This window comes from Pisolithus orientalis (genome assembly GCF_024613125.1).
Source record: "Pisolithus orientalis strain OTSU chromosome Unknown F5J12scaffold_43, whole genome shotgun sequence".
Classification (NCBI taxonomy): domain Eukaryota; kingdom Fungi; phylum Basidiomycota; class Agaricomycetes; order Boletales; family Pisolithaceae; genus Pisolithus; species Pisolithus orientalis.
In genome coordinates, this window is record NW_026260824.1 from 316,168 (window position 1) to 340,709 (window position 24,542).

At 45.6% G+C, this 24,542-nt stretch overlaps 3 protein-coding genes across 3 annotated transcripts; 1 reads left to right on the top strand and 2 right to left on the bottom strand.

Moving 5' to 3' along the window:
- Positions 1-452: 452 nt before the first annotated feature.
- Positions 453-1,568, bottom strand: F5J12DRAFT_785843 (uncharacterized protein; the record flags this gene model as incomplete). The annotated part of the gene is made up of 4 exons (XM_051743317.1): positions 453-830; positions 892-1,029; positions 1,054-1,135; positions 1,219-1,568. 4 exons carry the CDS (start codon positions 1,566-1,568, stop codon positions 453-455), a joined length of 948 nt encoding a protein of 315 aa, XP_051596110.1.
- Positions 1,569-14,432: 12,864 nt separating this feature from the next.
- Positions 14,433-17,172, top strand: F5J12DRAFT_962663 (uncharacterized protein; the record flags this gene model as incomplete). The annotated part of the gene is made up of 5 exons (XM_051749955.1): positions 14,433-15,035; positions 15,086-15,241; positions 15,296-15,998; positions 16,052-16,194; positions 16,243-17,172. 5 exons carry the CDS (start codon positions 14,433-14,435, stop codon positions 16,786-16,788), a joined length of 2,151 nt encoding a protein of 716 aa, XP_051596111.1. The 3' UTR covers positions 16,789-17,172.
- A 5,398-nt stretch (positions 17,173-22,570) lies between these two features.
- On the bottom strand, positions 22,571-24,129 carry F5J12DRAFT_785845 (uncharacterized protein; the record flags this gene model as incomplete). The annotated part of the gene is made up of 7 exons (XM_051743318.1): positions 22,571-22,771; positions 22,813-23,090; positions 23,141-23,278; positions 23,355-23,400; positions 23,520-23,760; positions 23,844-23,887; positions 23,932-24,129. The coding sequence occupies 7 exons, from the start codon at positions 24,127-24,129 to the stop codon at positions 22,571-22,573; spliced, it is 1,146 nt and encodes a 381-aa protein (XP_051596112.1).
- Positions 24,130-24,542: the final 413 nt, after the last annotated feature.

Sequence of the window (24,542 nt, forward strand, 5' to 3'; positions counted from 1 at the left end):
TTCTGAGCATTGTGTTGGGTTCCTTAAAGGTTGCTAGTCATCTCTTCATGGATTCCAAGTCAACATCAACAATGAGGATCATCTCATGTATCCATCTGCATGCATTTGCAACAGGGCATGAAATGGGCATTAACACTTCAACTGACTCATTCTATTGTAATGGGATTCAAATTATGGAGAAGGAGGCCCAACAGTATGCTGAATGGTATGGTGAAAGTGAAGAAAATGCAGGGAGAATGGAGGATGAACATGAAGAGTCAAGGGATATTGCACTATTGGAGGGGAAAATTAAAAGGGAAGAATTAAAGAAATGCCTATTTGAATTTTTGTATAGTCAGTGATGAAGAAGCTATTTAGAAAGTTGGGGATCAATAACAGAAGCATGGATACTAGTAGAACCCAACCCAGCTCAGAGTTCCTCAAGCCTAATCTGCCTGTCCATCATCATGAGCTCATGTGTGTTGACAATCCCCCTCCTCTTGCTGATGCTTGAGACAGAGCTGCTCAATCTCAAGTGCCATCTCTTGTGCAGTCTCCCTCTTGATACACTCCCATCTAGTCTTCTCCTTTGCACTATTGAGGCTTATCTGCAGTTGAGCTGCATGCTCACCTTCCACAATCTCATGTGCAAGCTCCTGTGTGGTCTTTTTCCTCTTGACTGAAGAGTGGCCTGTGCAGGGTGATGCAGGGTGTTTCACTGTGAGCTTTGCCTTGGGCTCAGGAATGGACAGTGGGGCAGTCACCTCCCCCTCACTAGGTGGCCATTCAATATCAAACCCAGGAGACCCAAGATGGGAGTTGTTCAATGGTGATGAGTCATGGGGAGTACTCTAGAACATTTGATCACATCAAATCAGTTATGGATCACACATGTACATAGTAACAAAATACCTCAGTGATGTCTCCACCTTTGTCAAAGACATCAGCATCATTCTCAAGTCTGTCAAGAACAGAGAGGTCAAGAGATGAAGTACTGTTGGATATGGCTACACAACTAGCTACAGGGCTAGTGCCTGCAAGCTCATGCATCTGTCAATACCTACCAACACTTACTGTAAACATTTGTGATCTCAGACCCAGGTGTAATTTCATGTTTGTGGTCTGAAACAATAAGACCATGCCCAGTCTCACCAAGCTGCTTGTGGTAGTCATTGTAGGTTGTGCAAAGGCCAATGAACACTCAGAACATCATCAAATGAACCAAGTTACATGACTCACCTTGAAATACAATTTTTCACAGCTTCCATCAGCTTCTTCAGATTTGCTGGTCCAAATGGTGTGCCAGGTTTGTCTGTAATGAGCAGGGCCCAGGCAATCTGGCCACAGCACTCAATGATAGTGAGCCTGCTGCTAGCAGATGACTTGTCAAAGCCAAAAGCCACCATCCACTTCATATTACTCTCAACAAGAGTGAGCAGCTCATCTGTGAGCTCAGGCTGCCTTTTCCATCTGCCACCAATCAATAGCTTGTCTAGCAGGACCTGAATGGACTTATGGTACAAGAATACCACACTTTTTCCACCCACCAGTTGCTCTGTCCTCTTTTTCAGACTTGTCATCAACTCCATCAAGAGGTGTGCTTGGGGCTACTGTTCTGCCATGACTAGCAGGCTTCTTTGGCTCTTTTTTCTGGGGTGGAGTCACCAGAGATAACATTGGCTTAATACTACAGGGCATATATATGGAAGAAATCTACTAAAAGGATATGATATGTATGTGGTATAACATGTATGACAGGGAAATGATGACTGACATGCTGAGTCAGCACTGGCATCTGTGAAAATGTCAAAGTGCCATTTTTGCATTGTTTTCAAGTGGGCATGTCCAAAATGAAAATTAAAACAGCACAAAAATGATGCATGAAAATGTGCTGTGAATTCCCCTAATGACTGTTAACAAATCACAAGGCCAGACAGTCCAACATGTGGGTCTTGACCTCAGGACACCTGTGTTCTCTCATGGGCAACTATATGTTGCTCTGTCCAGATGTACCCATCCAAGGAACATCAAGGTACTGCACAATGGCCAAGGACACCAAACAAACAAGTTTATGAATGTAGTGTTCAATGAAGTTTTGAGAGGATTGCATGTTTAAATGTGACTATACTATAGACTTGCCTTTTTCAAATTGTGTAACTCCTGTCTGCCATCAAATTGCTATGACTACAACTGAATGGTTTGAAGCATTGTGAAAGCAAATGAGATGAAGCTCTTCCTTTGAAAGCGAGCTGGCATTGGTTAGTTGAGGAGCAACACTCCTCAACTGACCAATGCCAGCAGAATGACCATGTAGGGGACCCTGGGGCCAACAGGGCCCAGGGCTGGTGATAGCTAGTGATATAATTAAGGGAGAACCCAAAGCATCACTGACAGTTAACAACTATTTTGTGTATTTCATGTGTTTCACTAATTTTGCTAAGTAATATAAAACATCTGCTTTTGTATGATGAAAACCATGTGCAACTTTTCCTGCAGTTGTCCAATACCAAGTTCTGGGGATGTGCAAGATCATGGCAATGATTTCAAACTCCTGCAGAGCAATTCAAACTCCGCTAAAAACTGCGAATTGGCCTTTTTTGAACTACAGGCTGTTGTACTATAGAATGCTGGTAATGAAGGATCTCATCTTTGCTTGACCAACAAAAGTGTAGTATTATGTCTGCTTTTTTGACTACTAGACTATCAAGTGACTGCCCTAAGTGTAACAATTGTGTTGTGTGGTTGACTGCCTAATAGGCATCTGCTTTTTTGACTATCAAGTGACTACCAAAAGTGCAGCATTGTGTTGTGTGGTTACCTGCCTAATAGGTGTAGTGTAGAGTCTGCTTTGTTGACTATCAGGCCCCTACCAAAAGTGTAGTACTTTGGTAGGATTCTATGTAGTGGGGCACAACTGCTAAGCCTTGAAAATTTTTACAAGTCCACAAAATACCCAAAAATGCACAATTGTGGACAGTAAAACTCACACCTCTTGTGCAAGGGGGCAAAGTTGACCAAACAAAGGCCTTTTCCTACTATGGGGGAAGGCAAACTCGAGACAATTGGTACAAAATACACAATCAAGATTGAGATATACAGGCTGCTGCACTACATAATTTGAGTGTAAATCCTTCCCCTGCAGCCCTGTAATCAGCTTATATTGAGTGAGTAATACATGAGAGAGAGCTGCAATTTATGTTGGTCTGATTGGGGTGCATGTGCCAAGTGCTCTACCATCCTGTCTCTATTTATCCACACCATTCCCCATGGCATTTCAATTACCACTGTGGCTGGGTATATTTGGACATTAGGGGCCATGACACTCTGCAGTTGCAGGTCAATCATAGCATTCCCTAAGGGTTCATCCAATGTTAATTGGGGTTGAGCCACGTGCCAAATGTCTTTACATGCTATTGATATTACTTGAAGGGCATCCCTTTGATGTCCTTCCATACACTGGAGGCGATATGCCAGTAGGTGAAGGGCCATCCTAGGGCACCAGGCACTAAGATTTGGTGTCTCCATCAAAGCACACCTTCCATCTTCTCTACCCCTTTCATACTCCCATCAAGCATGATTCTTGTTATTTGTAAGAACCCTGACTAGAGACAGATTACCATTCAGTAGCCCCTTGGCTATGTGATCCACACAGTGACTACACTTGTCACATGTGAACTCATGTACAGCTCCATATAGGTCCAATGTGGGGAGAGCAATCTCCCTACACTAGGAGTGTTGGTATCATATCAATAGGAGGTCTACTAAGCTTCTACAGGCATTCTGACAGAAGCAATGCAAATGCAACCCCTCTTGAGCATCTTTGACACCCTCTGTGCTCCAGGTCACCCAAAACTCCACCCCTTTTGTTTGAGTCACTTCCCCTGCCATCACATGACCTCTGGAGACACTCCCTGGCCATTGCAATGAAAGTCTGATGCTTCTGTCAGGTTTCAGGTTTCCTGTTCTTGCTCACTTGTGCTCTTTGGGCCTGCACTATTGGTTATGTAAGTGTGTTGTGAATCAAAGTGTGGTTCAGTGGTGGAAACCAACCAAAACCAACATGAAAGACAATAAAAGCGAGTAGTGGTGTGCCTACATGGTACCTAGATGATAGAACCTTTGATTTGGGTGGGTTTTTGTGAGCTGTAACACTCAAAGATGAGTGGTGAGGGTTTGGGGTGCTCCCAATGAAGAAGGAGCAGGAATGCAAGAGGGTGCAATGGGGGTAGACTGCTGCTGTCAGCCTACAGAAGGATGGAGGATGACTAAATTCAATGTCCTAAGCTGCACGGAGCTCAGGGAGGGCTTGGAGTGAAGCAGATGATAGATAGACCCTTAATAAAGTCTCAACTATCAAGGCTGATGAACAAATTACTGAGTGATGATGAAAAATGTGAGCAAGAGGGGCTCTCTGATGTCTTCTCCTTCTTCAGCTATCTAAGTACAGTGATTTATATACAGTACAGGGGCATTGCCTACGGAAAACAAGGTGCAAACACTTGGTAAGTGATTGGTAACTGATGAGTAAGGAATGTAAGGAATGGGTAATCATCTTAGAAAGCATTGGTAAGCATTGGTAAGGATAAGTAAGCCAAAAAGCAAAGAATCAGTAAGCAAGGTCAATAGATTGGTAAGTATTGGCAATAGGTGAGTCAAAGACAGTCAGAATGTCAAAGTATGAGTCAAGTAGTGTCAGGAACTGGGAAAGTGCACTGGAATCACATTAGGGGGAGGCTGTGCATGTCACATCTCAAAGAGATTTCTTCTAGGCCAAGGTGGGATGACAGAGAGGCAGCACTGATCTGATGCTGATATAGTACATCCAAAAGTGGACAGGGTGAATCAGATGTCAACAGGGGTCAAGCATAGGGGATTGCAACTTTCCCCCCTAACTGTCCTCTCAGTGAAGCAAACAAAAACTTCATGTATGAGGCTCTGTTGGAAGAGAGGACAAAGGGGGAGCATCTTCTGCTGTATCTTGCAATAAGGAGGCAAGATGTGCATCATACTTGTCATGGATGTGATCAGGGAGAGTGGAGAACAGTAGGTTATACTGTAGCTGTCACAATTTTGGAAGAATGATGGACAAGACTGGTATGAAGACATTGCAGGGAGCAGGGAGGAAGGATCTATATGCTTCTTGGACTGGAGTGACTGAAATGACCACATAAGACCTTTCTAAGTGAGTGACAGACTTGAGGTGACCAAAGAATGTCCTCATAGAGGTCATACTGACAAAAAGAACATGCTGTCCAAGCTGGATGGGCTGAGAGGGGGCAGATGAGGATGGGATGTACCAGAATGCTTCAGGACAGAAGCTGGTAGGAACTCCTGGTAGATATACATAGCCATGGTCCCTAGCAAAGGGGACAAGTGAAATGATTGATGTGGAGGTGGCCATATCAGAGGAATTAGTGAAATGAGCATCTTTTGGAGGGAGAGCTGTAGAAACATGTGAAGTGTGCAGATCCTCTCCAATTTTGGAAGGTAGGATTGCATGAATGAGCACTACAAGCAAGTGTGGGAATGGTTTTGGTATCTGCAGAAATGGCAGAGATATGTTGAAAACTGGAATGCTGTACATGGGCAGTTAAGAATTTCTACTGGTGCCTAACTTGCTTCCTTTCTTTTTCTTTGGCATTGATGACTCATTCTTGTGTGAGGGATGACTGCTGACATTTCTGGCCATCCTTCTTCACATGAGGGCTATGGTCTTCATCTCCATTCATCAGCTGTATCCATGTCCACTTCACCAAACACCTTTGGTGCATGACAGCATTTCTGTCACTCTTACTGTGTTATTGTTTGCTTCCCTTTGGAACACTTGTGCTTCCTTGCACTTTCTTTATTTCAGTTGCTCTTTTGATTGCTGACACTATATTGGCCTCATGGCCATCATTACATTGATCTCAGTTAATTTCCATCATTTCCTGTTGCTCTTTTGACTTTTGACATTGCTTAGTTCATAGTCACATACTCCCCATGTAGCTACACATATACCTGTCCTCATTGACAGGAAAATAACAACTTTGAAGCCCCAAGTTAGAGACAGAGAGAGGGAGCAGAGTAATGATGTTGACACAACCCCTACCATCGAATTAACAAAATGTCTTGAATTAGGAACTGGAGAGTGCCTAAGTCATTCAATGAGGTTCAACAGTTCTTTGGCCTCATAGAATACCTGGCACAATTTATGCCAGATATTTCAGTGTACACAATGCCACTGACTGGGCTACAAAGGAATGGACATCCATTGCTGTGGAGGGAAATGCATGACCAATGCTTCCAGATGATAAAAGATCTGGCATGTAAGTACCTGGTGTTGCAGCCAATCAACCTGCAAAAAGAACAGCCCATACAGCTCATCTGCAATGCCTCACTCTATGAAGTGTGTGCACTGTATGGACAAGGGCCTGAGTGGAAGACCTGCCATCCAGTAGGCTTCATGTCAAAAAATTTGAGCAATGTCCAACAAAATTACAGAACCCTTGAGCAAGAAACCCCAGCAATTATCAAAGCACTACTGAAATGGGAGGATAAACTCCTCAGGTTTAAGTTCACAATAGTGACAGACCATGAAGCTCTGGGATACCTCAAAACCCAATGAAAACTGTCAAGCTGACAGGTCCAGTGGATAGACTATATGTTGCCCTTTGACACAAATATTGTATATGCCAAAGGTTCTGAGAACTGAGAAGCAGATTGCCTATCCCATTACTACAAGGAGGAAGGAGGAGACAATGCCTCCAATGAGAATGTCAAGTGGGTGAATGCTGACCTACATCTGGACCCAGAGGGGGATGACCTCCCTCAGGACAGATGGCAAGAGCTGAGACTGTCAGTGATGGAAGGACAGGGAGGAACTCTTTGTAAGAGTAACCAACTAAAGGAAAAATGGCAGAACCACATCCTGGAGGCTCAGGAGATGCCCTTGGCTGCAGAAAGGAACATTGAGGAACACCCTCATGCCAGTGCAGAGGATGATCCAGTGATACTCAAATTTGCCCAGGCCTCACAAACCTCACCAATAACATATGGAGATGTGTCAGATATTCTGGACACTGTCTGTAAAGGATATGAAAATGAGCCTATGCTCACAAAGATAAAGGCACAGCCATCACATCATCCTTGGTTTGAGGAGAAAGACAGCCTATTATACATGAAGAATTGTACCAGAGAGGTGTCATGCCTCTCACACACAAAGTACAAGAATGATGACATAATAGCATGGGTCATAGACCACACACATTAGATGCTGGGACATTTTGGGTCTCAGATAACAGTGGATTGCATCTGCAGGTGGTACTGGTGGCCAAGACTCGGCAAGGAAGTTGACAAGTTCTGTACAACCTGTCCTGTATGCCAAACAATGAAGACCAATAATCAAAGGCCTTCAGGCCTGCTGTCCACAAAGAACCTGAGCATGCCCAAGGGGCAAGGTCAAAAGCTTGTCCCCAAGTACATCAGACTGATGAAGATACTGCACTGTGATAGGTGATATGTATATGCTCAAACTGCTGGAGCAGTTAAAGACAAGATGCATACACCCAACATTTCACATTGGGCTTCTGCACAAGTATGAACCAAACAATGACTTACTGTTTCCAAGGCATGATGCACATGTATTCTATGATGTCAGTGTGGCCAACAAGGATGAGTGGATAGTGGACAAGATACTCACCCACCATTGGTTGAATAACAAGGTAGATCACTCACTGTCCCCAGTTGGTTAGTGCAGCAAAGTGAGTTAAGTGTGCATTAAAAGTTTTTAGGTGCTGTTCACCCTGTGAACACAAAGTCCAAGTTTTCAACTTCAGCTTCAGTTAAGAGGGTCACATGATGTGAACTATCATGTGCATCCACCTGAGGTACACAACCATTGTCACCCAGTTACTGTGATCATTGAATGTCTGGCTCATCTGTGGGATCAACCCACTTGTTGCACTTGCATGGCCTTACAATCAATCCTCTAGACCCACAGAACCCCCTGCCTCCCCCCAGGACTCACAAGAAAGCTGCAGTATGGACAACAGAGGAGGAAGGCATGTTACTGGATTTCTTGGCCTCTCATCTTTCACAGGCTGGCAATGGGAACTTTAAGAAGGCTATGTGGAATGCTCCAGCAGCCCACATGGCCCATAATTATCCACCAGGTCTAGATAATGGCAATAAGACAGCTGAATCATGTGAGCAGAAGTTCAAGGCAGTAAGTTGTCATATCATTCTTTTTTTTTTTGCCTTGCTAACAATTATCCAGCTTAAAAAATTCTACTATGCTGTCACTGATCTTAAATTAGTGGCCTCTGGCTTTGCTTATGATGACAAGCATGGTGTGATGATCTTGTTGGACAATGCTGATCTTTGGGATCAGTATGTCAAGGTAATGTAGTTTTTTTCTTGTCAGATCATCCACTAACATCTAGTCAGGTGCACAAAGATGTGAAGCCATTTCGCAATTCTGGGTTCCCCCACTTCATGAGCATGGAGCTCCTTCTCCCCTTGCACAGCTGAGGTTAGTTGATCTACTAGCCACATGCCACTACTGCACCTTCTACAACCATGACCATTGCCTTTGATACTCCCACCTCTACCACACCCCCCACCACTTTGACTATTCCTACCCCCCCCTCCCTCCCTCTCCCTCCTCAACATGATGCATGCTCTCAATGCTCACCATCACAAGGACATGCAGTCCATGGATCCAAACTTCACCCCCCCTTCCACACCATCAAGTTTTTTGTCACATGCATCAGCTGGGTCATTGTTGTCATCAGCCATCACCAGCATCAGTCATGGAAAAAGGAAAGCTGAGTCCATTGTGATGTCTGAAGGTGGATCAAAGCACTCTTGACCCCTGTTGGCCAAAGCATGTGCTGAAGAAGATCGCAATTCATTCATTGCTGCCATCACCTCCAGGCTTGATAACTTCATGCACATGATTGCTGCCCCATTGCCCCTGCCACCACCACCATCCATGACCAATCCCCTTATTGATGCTACCATGGACTACATCAACAACATGCCACAGCTCTTGACAGACAATTGGATTGACATCAGCAACTACTTCCTCAGCACGACCCTGGATGAAGTGAATATTTTCCTCAAGCATCAGGAGCTGGCAAAGCAGATTCAGGTGCAGTGTTGGCTGATGAAGTACTGGGATGGGCAGAGATAGGTGTTTGTTTTCTTTTTTTTTTACAATATCCAAATGTACTCCCCCCCCCTTTATACAAATATGTACATAATAAAATGTACATGACTATGACTAGCTCCTTTTTGACAATGGAAGTTATTTCTCTACCTGAGTGTGAAACAATTGTAAGAACATATATTTGTACACCATGAAATCTGAATGTTCAGGCTCAGAGAAGGCCCCTAATTGTAAGCTGGTGCTGATAGTCAATCCACATCTCCTCTGCAATGTTTTTACACCTATTATCAGCCCTTCTCCTCTCTGCAGCATCTGCTGGTCCATCACCAAGGCTTCCAATACCATCATCCTCTCCTATGTCTATGGCAAGGTCAGGGTCAAAGACCTCTTCTGGATCATAGTGCCATATGAAATTGTGGAGGGCACAGAGAGCAGCAGGTACTTGAGTTTGGGTGTGGATGCTATATTCAGGGGGAATTTGAAGAATCCTCCACCTGCATTTTATATCACCAAATATCCATTCAACGGCATTTCTAAGTCCAGCATGGCAAAGGTTGAATAACTCCTCTCAGTTTTGAGGTCTATAAAATAGACATTAGAGGTACACTGAGCAGGATGGAATAGCAACTTACCTTAATCCAGCCTGGCACCATTGTTTCAGATGGTAACAAACACCTCAATAGGGAACCAGAGGTGCATCACAGGTCCCAAACCCTGCATCTGCAAGAAGGTACTTCCCAGGTGGCATGTGCAAGTCATTCCTGTGTGCATCATGCCACATGGTTGCATCTGCAGTTGTCTCATCAAAGCCAGTGAGGGCATATGTGAAGAAGAAGTCAAAATCACAGATGAAGAGACAGTTTTGAGATAGGTAGCCCTTCCAGTTCCTCATGTAAGGCTGGTCCTCAGCAGCAGTGAATGCTCAAATATGAGTGCCATCAACTGCACCAATACAATCCCAGAAAAATTGGAAATGTGGGTTACTAGTAATCATAGTTGATATGGGAGTGTTGTTGGTGGGGAATTGCACTTGGGATGCATAGAATTGTCCCCCAGAAAAGAAAGCCAACATTGCTTTGAAATATCTAAAAAATTGTGAGAAAAATATCAGATAGTCCAATGAACTCCCCACCTAGTGATGGTCCCTGGTGAGTGTTGGAACCTCTCAGCAACATGCCAGGATGACAACCCAGTAACACAGGTGTAGAGGAATATCCCAAGTTGTTCCTCCACAGAAATTCCATTGCAAGAAGGCACAAAACCATGACAGGTGAGCACCTGCATCAGGTGATCAAAAACCCAATGGCTGATGCCAAGGCAAGTCTGTATCCTGTCTGGATGACCATTCAGGAGCTCTATCATCCACCCCTCACCAGTCAGGATTGAGGTATGGTAGGGGATTGGTTCTGAGTCAGAATGAAAAAGGAGGTCATAGAGGCATAGCACCTGGATCATCACTGCTACTACAAGTGCAGCAAGATGGTGACAATGATGGTGCTGGAGCTGCTGTGCTTCAAGATCCATAGCAGAGTTGTTTGATCTGTTATCACAATGTTATCTATCAAACTACAAGTTGTGTTGTTGTGTTATATAATCATCATGTGACTACATTGCCAAAGTCAAAGTCAAAAACTTTGACTTTGACTTCAAAGGGTGAACAGCACCTAAGCACCTGTGTACAGCATTGTGGTTTTCAATGTATCTCCACCATTTCTGCAGATACCAACACCATTCCCACACTTGCTTATAGTGCTCAGCCACACATCCTACCTTCCAAAATTGGGAAGGATCTGCACACTCCACACATTTCTGCAGCACTCCCTCCAACCAACACTCATTTTGCTAATTCTTCTGATATGGCCACCTCCACATCAGTCATTTCACTTGTCCCCTTTGCTAGGGACAATGGCTACATATATCTACCAGGCATTCCTACTAGCTTCCATCCTGAAGCATCCTGGTACATCCCATCCCTGTCTGCCCCCTCTCAGCCCATCCAGCTTGGACAGCACATTCTTTGGTTGCCTCAGGTCTCAGTTATGAAGGTCTTATGTGGTTGTTTCAGTCTCTCTGGTCCAAGCATACAGATCCTTCCTCCCTGCTCCCTGCAACATCTTCATACCAATCTTGTCCATCATTCTTCCAAAATTGTGACAGCTACAGTATAATCTACTGTCCTCCACTCTGCCTGATTGCATCCATGATGAGTATGATGCACATCTTGCCTTCTTATTGCAAGATACAGCAGAAGATGCTCCCCCTTCATCCTCTCTTCCAACAGAGTCTCATGAAGTCTTCATTTGCTTCATTGAGAGGACAGTTGGGGGGAAAAGTTGCAATCTCCTATGCTCCTGTCACCCCACAGACCCCCAAAGCTTGACCCCTTTCTGACACCTGATTCACCCTGTCCACTTTTGGATGTACTATATTGGCATCAGATCAGCACCGCCTCTCTGTCATCCCACCCTGGCCTAGAAGTGATCCCTTCAAGATGTGACATGCACAGCCTCCACCTAATGTGATTCTTAGTGCACTTACCCAGTTTCTGACCTTGCTTGACTTATATTGTGAAATTCTGACTGTCCTATTGCCAATACTTACCCATCTTTTGCCTCTGCTTACTGATTCTTCACTTTCTGGCTTACTTATCTTATCCTTACCAATGCTCACAAATGCATTCTAAGTTGATTACACACCATTTACATTGCTTACTTATCAGTTACCAATCACTTACCAAGTGTTTACACCTTGTTTCCCATAGGCAATGCCCCTGTACTGTATAGAAAGCACTGTACTTAGATAGCTAAAAAAGGAAGACATCAGAGAGTCCCTCCTGCTTGCAATTCATTGTCCCTCAGTAATTCATTCATCAGCTTTGATAGTTGAGACTTTATTAAGGGTCTAGCTATCATCTATTTTGCCTATTGACATCTATCATCAAGTATCTTTGCATCCAGACCTTCCTGGGCTCAGATTAGCTTGGAGTCATCATCCATCCTTCTGTAGGCTGACAGCAGTCTACCCTATCACTACCTTTTGCATTCCTGTTCCCCCTTCATCAGATGCACCCCCAACCCTCAGCATGCATCTTTGAGTGTTGTAGCTCACAACAACCCATCCAAATAAAATGTTCCACCATCTAGGTACTACATAGGCACACCACCACTCACTTTCATTGTCTTTTGTGTTGGTTTTGGCTGGTTTACACCACTGAACCACACTTTGACTCACAGCAGGGTCCCTCAGGGAAGGGATGGTAATGCCTCAGGATTGTGAAAGGACAAAGGACAGACCAAAGATGACACCCATAACCAAACAACCTCACCCTCACTCCCTGATGAAACCACTCCCAGCAGTACTCGCACTCAAGAATGGACCCCTTCCCCCTTCCCTCTGCTCAACCCCACCAATCATGCAGCCTATCAGCTGCTCTCTGTGATCACCAGCACAGGGGGTCATGAACAAGGACTATCAGTCCCAGCAAGTGACTTCCTCGACCTGGTGTGGCTGCTTACAAACTCAACAAGGGGGACAAGCTTGACAGGGGGTCACCAGAACAAGACAACTATATACAGATGTTGTCTTTGGTCTACTGAGCATCAGACATAGTCATGGCAATCACTGATAAACTTAGAGTTTGGACCCTGACTGGAGGCCAACCCCTGGTTGATCAACTTCTTGTCAGAGCAATGGAGAGGTCCAGGATGCCATCATTAAGGCTACCAACCACCTGTTTATGGCTCACCAGACCCAGGCTTTCACAGCTCCACCCCTGTTCAAGATCTGCAATCATGTAAAGAAGCCAGGGACAACCTGCCAAGAGAAGAAGAAAAAGCATAGGAGCTGGAGGTTCCAGTTGATAGGCTCAACAAAGGCAAGTTGTTGTTTAAACAAACTGTATTGTTCCTCAATGGTGTTATGCCTACCCATGAACATCAAAGTGATTGGAAGGCTCTTCTCCACAACACTGCTTGGGTAGGTTGCAATAATGCCTACTTTAACACTGTCCAAACCACTGCCACCCTCCCATGTGAGCCCTTTCTCCCCATCCCCACTGGGCAACTCCACTACTATCTCAGTGGATGCATGCATGTCCCTGAAGGCCATCCCCTTTACTCCTTCACATGTTACCAGTGCCACAGACTCAGGCACTGGTCCTGTCATAATGGGGCTGGATCATGCTGGACCCCCACTGCTCATGAGAATTCTCCCTTGTCTCCCTCACCTCCACTCCCTGCATGACTTCACAACATCCCCACATGACATGCTTATCCTCCCCTCCCTTGAGGGTCTGTGTTGCAAATTTATTTGGTCCATTGTCATGTGCCCCCATTGTAAGCAGCATGTAATGGACCACTTGCCATTATAATGGTCAGGTTTGGCTAGATTATAGCAAATATGTGATATTTTATCTAAGATATAGTGCAAATGTGTAAAATATTATGTAAAAATACCCATTTTTGGCAATCTTTCAATGACACATGGGTGGCATTGGCATGGCTTATAACGGAAGTGTGAACAGCCACCCTTAACATGTATTATAAGGTTCTTATCACGTGCCCAAGAAATTTGCGACATGATGTGCTTGAGAGGGGGGTGATGTGACACCTCAAGCCAGCCCATTGGCATGTGGTTGAACTCTTCCAGCTGTGGCCCAACCATTCACCATCTGGAGATCTTGTTGATCCTGCTGCAGGCCCACCAAATTCATCTCAGCTGGAGGAGGGCAAAATAGAGGAGGGTGGTGATAAGAACTGATGCTAGATCTCTCTATTGATAAGCATGCACGCTGTTCTGCGGAGTTTGAACCTTAAATCGGAGCGTTAATAGCATTATCTACACATCCATTTTCCGGGTCACGGGCTTTTTATGTGGAGTTCGAATCTCCTGTCGGAGCTTCAATGTTCACCCACAAACTCACAACTCAACCGCACTTGAGTTTGCTCGCGTGTTCTTTCCACATTTTAACTTTGAGCCACCTTTGAGCCGCCCTAATTATTGAAACCGCCGGTGTGTCTATTGTGGGCTCTGTCACTTCCACGCCACTACACATGTTGTGGGTCCCGCCTTCACAGCGCCGGAGAAGGCTCGTCTATAATCTGAAACAGGGACCTGCGTTGGGACCCATTGTTGTCCTCGTGTGTAGGATTCCATTTCTTGGCCAAACAAATCAAAACCCGACTCGGACTTTGGCATATGTATTAAAGGTCGTCGCCCCCCACTGCTGAACTTGTCCAAAGCAGTCGCTGACCAGGCTCTACGCTCTTCTTGCTGAACAAACGCGTATTTCTTTGGTTTAACTATGGAGGGAACAGTCACGCCGCCGCCGACGAAGCCCGCCACGCCTGACACCCTAACTAGGCCGAAACAGACGTCGTTGGCGGGTTATCGCTCGGGAAACCTCGCTCTCAGCAGGACGGCTGTCCTCAATGACCTAGGTGCAATCCCTCAAGTATCATTGGATTATTTCAAGTCTGCTGCCCTGCCACCCCTTCATGCAGAGATCGGCATCGCCGAAATCAAGACTTCGCTGGAGGCCTCTCAGGTTTTGTCCCGAGACTCGGGGTGGACTGCGTTTAAGAAGGAGCCGAAGGTTTCGGGTGTATCTGAGGAGCAGGCGTTTGGACCCCTTTCGGCGGTTTTTGAGGCAATCGTCAGCGAGGCTGGCAGAGTCGCGCACACCTCGGCAAGGCTTGAGTTTGTATCACGACCTGCACATTCGCCACGCTCCGATCGCTCCAATTCGACTCGCCCGGATGCGTACTTGCTGCTAGTGGAGAAGAAGAGTGTTGGCGTGCAAGAGGCCAAGAAGAACGAAGCCGAAGGCTCCGATCACGATTCATGGGACGATATCGCCGTTTCGTTTGAGTTCAAAAAGGGTGACGGGACTGCCGAGCGCGAAGACGTGAGTGACAGCTACGCTTCTATTCGAGCATCGCTAATTTGGTATGATAGGATGACAAGAAGGTAATATGGAGTCTGCACCATATTATGCGTAGCGACCCATGTCGCCGCGCGACATTTGGTGTTACCATCGAGAACACACAAACGAGGTTTTGGTTCACTTGCCGGGCGGTCACGCTCGTCAGCAAGTCGTTCAATTTCCTTACCGTTAGTGGTCACGTCGTCGACTCTATTGCCGTTCGTGACTGACTCTCTCAACAGGAGCCAGAACACCTCATCCACTTCTTCTGTGCCCTCGCGTTTGCAAAAGACCACGAGCTCGGATGGGATCCAACGATCCGGAGAGTGTGCGTCGAGGGTAAAACTCAATACATCATCACTGTGCATTCAGAAAACGGGGGAACCATCGAATACCAAACCACGAACGTCATTTTCGATTTCGGCGCCGATGGTGTGACGGGTCGTGGGACTCGGGTCTTCGAAGTCTATCCTACGCCTCGAGATGGAAAATTGGACGCGGAACCCGTCGTACTGAAGGATTCTTGGAGAGAGTGTGACCGAGATCGCGAGGATAAAATCCTTCAAAAAATATTTGGCGACTTGCGGGAGCTGAAGGGCATCGAGGCAGAGAATGAGGCTAGAAAATATTTTCTCACTGTCGTTGAAGCAGGAGACGTGATTGTGAATGGGACGGTCGATGGCACCGCCAGCCTTCTACACGCATCCGATCTACCAGCTGACTGTCCTTCATATGCGCTACCTGTCGATGGTAAACGGAAGGCGAAGCCGACCAGGTCCAGCGAAGGACTCCCACCAAGTTTTTCTTGCGTCTCGGGTGCCACCAATCATTCGAAAATCCATCACAGGATCCATTTTCGTCTGGTGTTCCAGGAAATTTGCACGCCTATATACAAACTTCAGCGCCTCGATACCGTGTTTCAGACGCTGCAAGATATTCGTAAAGGTTTGCTAAGTTGTATGATGAGCTTTCGCTGGAGGCTTATATATAATTATCAGCTTTGGAAATTTTGCACAGCGTAGATTGGGTGCACCGTGATGTCAGCGCCACAAACTCTTTACGCGCGGGCGAGGTGGGGAAGTTAGCTGACCTGGAGTATGCGAAGCGTATGAACGACACAAACAGACACGGGATCCGCACGGTAAGTCGATATCTCATCCACCCATGCACTTTCAGAGACGTGTTAAAGGGAACCGTGAATTTCATGGCTTGCGAGGTTGAAGGTCAAACATACCTCTTTAAGCCACCTGGATTTTTCGACGAAGTCTACAGTCCCCCATTCAGGTTCAATCCCCTGCACGATATGGAGTCTTTGTGGTGGATTCAAACGTGGATACTCTATTACCATGTTGACCAACCGCGCAGCCAACGGTCGTCAAAACAGGAGGATTACTCAAAGAACCTCTTTCCCGGACAGCTCAAAGTTCGTTTCTACGAGTTTTCCGACAATCTGGACCTCCGCATCCTTCCGCCCCGTTTTAAGCCTGCAGGTCGACAGGTTGCAATGATGCACGGGAAGCTTAAGCTAGCTTACATTGAAAGTGAAAAGTGCTTGCCGCAGGAGCCACCGGCCTATGTCGCTCCACTTGAAAGTCTCCACGCCATTTTTAGAGAACACCTTGCGACTGCTGTTGAGGACTCTAAAGATGTCATTCTTTTTATCCCGACGGATAAACGGCCAAATCCGGAAGACTCAACCCATGAAACTCGAGGCGAAAAACGACCCAAGGTTTGAACCTTTTCAGATCACCACTGACTGCTGACATCATGTTTCTTCCTAGGTGGACTGATCGAACATCGTCCAAATGTCGCGACTCTCCAAGCCCATGACACTACTTGAAATATCAATAAATGCTTATTGTACTATCTTGCATATGAATCCTGCTGTTCCCACCACTTTCCCTTGTTTAGTAGTCCCTTGCTTGTGCTTAAGGTTCCAGCTCATCGAGTCATCAGAGAAAATGTACTGGTCGACACATCATGATGACTGTTCTTAGTAACACCATAGCTGAAGCAAATCGCGAGACCAGAAGCAGCAGTAGTGAAGGGTTCGCTAGAGACGATGGATAGACACAAGAGTATGTCATGGTTCGAGAGAAACTGGTAGATCGTAAAACAGAGAGCAGAAAGACTACCATTTATCAAGGTGTGGGGTGAGCTTCCAAATCCTCTACACACATAAGATTGGAAAACTGTGGTGACCAGATCCCCAAGATGCTGAGCATGGGATACACCTTTGCTGGCTCATGGTTCTCCTGTTATGATAAATCTTCCCCTAACCATTTTGCATAGTTTTATACAGGAGTGCACTTAGGCTAACCAGCAGTCACCAACTATGGAGAAAGAAGTGAGTAAGTGATGCTGCCACCAAAGAAGCTCACCAGTTGAAATCCTAAGCAAATCAAAACAGATGTCATTGGCAGATTACTGTTCAGGGGATCTCACTTTTGGTAGGACAGCTGTCCCTAGTGACCTAGGTGAAGACCTCAAAGTATCACTTGATTATTTCAGGTCTGCTGCACCACCACCCCTTCATGGGCAGGTTGACATTGCCAAAATCTAGATTTTGCTGGAGGGTGCTCACATTTTGTCCTGAGATTCAGGTGGACTGCATTTAAGAAGGTGTCAAGTATGGGTTTACCCTTGAGTGACCAGGCCTCAAGGCCAAGTGACAGGGGCTAAGTCTGGTTGACAGGGGTCAAGGCAGGGAGACAGGGGCTAAGTCTGGTTGGACCACAGTTGAGGCCAGGAGTTAGGGGCCCATTCCAGAGGTCTGGAGTCAAGGCCAGGATTGTGGGAACCTGACTGGTCCCAGAGTGTGCATGGAGGGCAGCCAGTCTGGGGTTGGATCTACCTCCCTTGGTCTCAGCTTATGTGCTGTATGTCAAAGTTGCACAACACCCCTGACTTCCTCTTAGGGTGGAGTAGGAGCAGGTTGGGCTGTGGAGTACAGCAGTCAAAGTCCAAAGTGAATCCAGCCACTGGGTGGCAAGATATGCAATGAAAAAGGAGCAGAGAAGTACAGAGGGAAGTTTTGGAGATAGGGGTCAGAGTCAGAGGTTGGATGGGAGGGTGTCAGGTTCAGCTAGTGTGCTGCCCCCTTGCACAAGCTCAGCCCTCATATTTCAGAGGTAGAGTGGACTCAGAGGGGTGGAGACAAAACTCCAGAGGGAACTCAGAGGGAGTCAGAAGTGGTGACTTTATTGTCAATATTTGTACTGATTACATTGGAGTACTACATGGCCTTATATACAGTGTAGGTCAAGGGCAGGGCAGTGTAGAATGCAACCCAATAAATGTATAAGAGGTTAGCAGTGCCTCCAATCACAAGGGACAGATGATAATGATAGGGATGATGGGGACCTGAACTGAGATAAGGGAACTACTACAATGAGGGAGAGAGGGTAAATACCAAAGGAGTGAGAGAATGGAGAAAAAACCAACACAAGGGCAGAACCCTATCTAGAATGCAGGGTTGTAAGTCTGATGTTCTGCTAAGCCAACCAAGGCCTTGGAGGAGGCACAGGTGAGCAGAGGCAGTCAGAATGTAGACAGGGGACCTCAGAGAGGTGCAGAGATGTGTCAGGAGGGTCAGAGGAGCATGGGAACATGTCAGAAGAGGGCAGAGAAGCACAGGAGCATGTCAGAAGAGGGCAGAGAAGTGTTGGAACATGTCAGAAGAGGGTGGAGTAGGTGTTAGGGGCTTATGCCAATGTCATGGTCATGACACTGTACCCTTATGCAAGCTGGGCAGAGGTTTAGGACAGGGGCCAGGGATAGCTTAAGGTTCAGCCTTAGCTATTGAGAAGACTCAGAGGGTGATGCAGAACTGAGGCTAATACTTAGTTGACATTCTGACTGAGGTACTATGAAGTGTGTACAGGGGTTAAATACATGAGGCCAGTCTGGGGTAACAAACATAGAGCCAGACTTGTTAATAAGCTGTTAGCAAGATGATTAACAAGGGGTGGACAGCCACAGAGGCTTTGCCAAGACTAATAGTCAAAGTCTGGTGACCAGCATAACCAGAGACAGGACAGGTTTTATACAGTAACATCAGGAAATTCACACATTACTATTTTTGTCCTATTCTCATACTATTTATGTCTTATTTTTACTATTTGCACTAAAATAGTCATACAAGACAGAATAGTCATTTTAGTAGGTTCATTTACTATCCTCACTATTTTTTGTACTATCTTTCGACTATCTTTCAACTATCTATGCTATTTTCTCCACTACTATCCAACTTCTTGTTGACATCATTTGTTCAGCTCAAAGGTAGGGAATAGAAATCAATGTATTCAGAATAAAGTGCAGCACAAAATCAATTAAATGAGAGTAGCCCTATTGATGAGTTGAGAAAGAGCAGCTAGGAAACTTGGGAATATCAATATCTCAACAACCACTGGATGGAGTTGGATGAATGAGGCATCCCTAGAGACAGATTAGTCAGGAGAGTGGTCCACCCACAAAGTGAGAGAAACAGTGATGAGACATGCAAGATATGATTACAGGACTTTGAGGGCAGACCTTGCTGCAGAAATGGAGATATCTCAACAACTGCTGGAGGAGAGCAAGCCATTCAAAAAGCAAGAGAAGTGGTGGTGAGATGCACAAGATGTGATCACAAGACTTCAAGAGTGGACCTTGCCACAGAAATTGAGATATCTTGACAACCACTGGACAGAATTAGATGAATGTGGCATCCCTCGAGATGGAGTAGTCTGGAGAGCAAGCCATCCAAAAAGTGAGAGAAGCAGTGGTGAGATGCACAAGATACAATCACAGGATTTTGAAGGTGGACCTTGCCACAGAAATCGAGATATCTTGACAGCCACTGGACAGAATTAGATGAACAAGGCTTCCCTTGAGATGGACTAGTCTGGAGAGCAAGCCATCCAAAAGCAAGAGAAGCAGTGGTGAGATGCACAAGATACAATCACAGGACTTTGAGGGTGGACCTTGCCACAGAAATCAAGATATCTCAACAACTGCTGGATGGAATTGGATGAATGAGGCATCCATCAAGACAGACTAGTTGGAAGAGCAAGCTATCCAAAAAGTGAGAGAAGGGGTGGGGAAATGCATGAGATACAATCACAGGACTTTGAGGGTGGACCTTGCCACAGAAATCAAGACATCTTAATGATGGCTGTGTGGAACTGGGCAAAAAAAGCATCAACAGGATGGGTCCAGTGAGAAAGAACTGTGGCTTAAAAAGTGAGAGCAATGCCTGAAGAACACATCAGATATGAACACAAGACCTCATAGGTGAGCTCACACAAAATGCAAAATAAATCCAGAACCACTGGGCACATCAAAACATTCAGGGCATCAACATGGAGCCATCATTGAGTAGTATGCACCTGTGTAATATTGAGAGACATGGTGGGAAAATGCATGAGGTAGACTCCATGTTGATGTTGGGGCTGGATGGTGTGCTCCATTGACAGGATGTTGTGGGGATAAAATATATATCTATATATAAACTTACTGTTGTCATCAGGATGCTGCAGACAAAAAAAAAAAACTTGCTGGCATGGATGCTGGGGATGGAGGTGGACATCATGGATGTCAACAGCACTGAGAGTGAGTGTGTTAGTTGGGCCTGTGCAACAGAGGGTGCTCACCTGTCATGGCCATCATTGTCAACAGCATTGCAACCTGTCCATGTACAGTACTTGGTGGGACTTAGGACAATTTTCAAAGCATTGTGATTACAAATCCAGTGATTTGTAATCACAACAAGTAGTTCAAATTTTTTCAAGTCCTGAGACTCTGCAATGACAAAATGATGCCCACTGATGTGCCACACAGCATTCCCCTGGACCAGCAGCACCCCATCTTTGCTGGCAAATGGCTTGAAGACAGGTGAAAATTCAGGAGGGTATCCCTCCTGACCAATGGCATCTTCTGCCCCTGCAAGTTGTACATTTACTTTTTTCATTTTGTTTACTAACTATCATTACCAACCCCCTGCATACATGCCCACAGATCACCTGCTTGCACTCGCTTTTGAACAAACTGGCTAGTAAGTACTTATACTCTGTTACTTTTTTGTTTCATCTCACTAACTATAGTTACAGGGCACACCTGCACTCATGTACACCTACACCTGCACAGCATGATTGCATGTGTTACTTGGTATATATATATATTCATTGTCTAATTATTCTGCTCATACACACTCACCTAGCATACCCTAACAGATAGCACCATGCACCCTTGTAACTTTTTTGACTTTTTGACTTCAATAAATAGTGTGATGAGTAAGAAAAGTGAGAATAGTTGGAAAGAGTTGTAAATAGTACCTCAATAGTAGAATTAGTATTTTGTGGATTTCCTGATGAAGCAAAAGTCAGATGAGAGGACCAAACTAAATATAGCATAAACATCAGAAAACAGTCCAGAGTTATGTCCAGGTGACCTGGACATGGACCTGGGAGGACTGGGGTGGAGCAGTGCAAGGCCAAGAGGCCAGAGTGGATGGGAGATAGGGGTAGAACATCAGACTTGAGTTATCTAGGCCTGAGCTGGGTTACCTAGGGCCAGAGTTGAGTTTTCCAGGTCAGACTAGGTCCAGACTTGGCTGGAGATAGGGGCTAGGGGTCTGAACTGGACTGGGTTTGAGTCTGAGAGTCATGGATGTGACAGAAGGAGCCAGAGTGTTCTGGTTATCTGAAGAGTTTGAACCCCTTTCAAAGGTTTTTGATGTCATCCTACTTGTAGCTAGCAAAGCTGCCATCACCCCAGCAATGCTTAGATTTACATTATGACATATGGAATCACTCTGATTGGTCCAATGTCACTCACCCAAATGCATACCTGCTACCACTTGAGAAGAGCATCAACATGCAGGAGGCCAAGAAGAACAATGCCAGAAACTCTGTTCCCCAATCATGGCATGAATGCTTAGTCAGCCACCTTTCTTAGTCATCAACCTACTCCTGCATAACTCAACATTGACTTGCACCAGGAGCACTCTCTATTGAAGATCATTACTCTAGCCAGCATCCCCCTCTCAGACATCACTCATTCATCTACTCCTGCATGACTTGTTGAAGACTTGCACTAGGAGCACTTCCTATTGAAAAACACCTACTTTAGATATTCCTGCACTCCAGGTTCTGCAGAGGTAAACCACCACTTGCTCTTTTGTAAAGCTTGTGATGACTCTTCTCAAGCTCATGCACATGAAGTGATCTCTCTGGTATTTGCATAGTAAGATGTAGAAAAGAAAGTTATTTACACAAGAATCTGAGACATTTCTTATATACAAGCAGAGCATGTGATACTAGGTATCACATGCCAGTAATAATGGATACTACTTTTGGGGAAAGCCCCTAATGCCCTCCCCAGTAGAGTTGATGTAGGCTTGGAAAGAAAATGAAAACAAGATATTGATATTGCATGTGAGGATTGGGCCTCACAACTCTCATACAGAAGGGGTGTTAAACCCCATGCTTCCAAAATCAAGGGAGAGTTGAATCTCCAGAGGGAACATTCCCTCACATTCATGACCTATCTTTGTCCTTGAACAGGTCATCAGTCATTTTGCCCTCCTTGGGCTCAGAGTCTTTGGCAGGGGGATTTCCCCTGACAGTGGATGTTCCCCCATGAGGACAGTGGGGGAGGTCATAAATAAACACTGTGGATGTGAATGCAGAGACAATCTGCTGATTGTCAGTCTGTAAGGGCATGTGACCTGGAGGGACCTGGTTGATGGTGCAACCAATTCACATGCAGATTCATGTACAGCTTCATACATCTCTGACCAATCCAAATGCTCAGATTTGAGCATCATGCCCAAAGCAGATCCTGTCTGAGTGACATCATCACTCAAGGTATCACTCTCAGAGCCACTCTCCATTTCTGGAGGGTTATCCTCTACCATGGGAGTGTCATCTTCTGAGGGTAATCCCTCCTCTTGATCATCTATGTGTATAAATGCACAATAGACAACCCCTTCATCTAGAGGTTCATCATCATGGTGCATTGCACTGAAATAGGCTATTGGCTTGTCCTCCTCATCCACTTTGGAGTATGTTTTGAAGGTGTTGGGAAGTTTGTCAGGGTCTACTGACTCTGTTTCCTTGGGGGTAGCCCCACATTTTCTTCATATTCTTGGACCATTTCCTCCTTGTCAGGCTTGCCTGAGGCTCCTTCCTCCAACTTGTCTTCTTTGCAGGCATTCTTGCACTCTGCATCCTCTTGGACATTGACTGTGAACAGTCACAGCCTTGCTGCATTATTTTGGGGCTATATGGCCCTCCTTAATGCAATTATAGCAAGTGATACCTGTCAGGTATTTTTGGGGCTGTTTCCCCTTATTGTGGAAGTGATCCTGCTCCCATTGACAAGGTCAGTGGTCTGTGCCATCTCTTTTCATGAATCTGCTGCCTTTCAGTGGGGGATTCATCTTTCTTTGATAAAGGGTGTCCCCTCTCTTTATGTATTTAAAACCTTCATTGCTCGAAGAGTGGTGATTGCTCTCCCTTCTGTGTGGGTATGAGCCACATTGCAGTCCAGGCCTGTCACTTTGAATGTATGGAAGTACTTGAGTAGCTGCCCCAGCCAGTTGTTGAATTCTTCAAGGTCATCCTGGCCTTTGTATTTCCCTGGCTTTGGGATGCCCATGGCTTTGACCTTGGGTCCCAACTGTCCTGTGGGCTGGCCTACTTGCTCCCAGATATGCTGAGCATATCTGTTTTACATGAAGTCAATATATCTTGTGTTTCTCAGGGTGAATCCCCTTAAGTAATATGGTCAGTTACCCTGACCTCTTACAGGGCCTCCCCCATGGCATCCACAACCATGATCATCATGATCATCTTCATCATTGTCATCAGGGGGTGGATCTTGTCAGGGAAACCACCTCCCAGTGGGTCTCCCCTGTAATTCCTTCCTTCAGGGGGGCCACCTCCTGGTGGTCCATACCCTTGTCCCCAGTAGGGATGTCCATGACTTTTGCTCCTTCATGGAGGATTCCAATCCTCCCCATCATGATCTCCATCATCATCAGGAGGTCCTCCATCTTCTGGAGGATAGCTGTTCCTCTCCTAGTTCCATACATATGGTGAATGATGTCTGAGCTTTTCTCAGACAGATACACTGGTCAATTTGGCATGCTAGGGGCAAGACTGCTCCTGTTGCTTCCACTTCCAACTGGGGCACTATAGCTTCACCCTGTTGGTAACCTTCCTGGATTTAAGTACCCCTGCATTGAACAATGTTCTTGTTCATTTGTATGAATTTCTCTCAAGGCAGGCCTATCCTGCAGAATAGGAGGAGTTATCTCTTCCCTCTTTGCTGCTGCCCCAGTGTCTGGGCTGCTAGCCCTGCCAGTTTGGTCCTCAAGGTTCTCAACTGCAAGTGCTCACCTGATATGCTCTGTCATATTGGCATGATGCTTACCTGGGTCTATCCCATGGTTATGGAAGCCTTACCTCTTCCCTCTTTGCTGCTGCCCTAGTGTCTGGGCTGCTA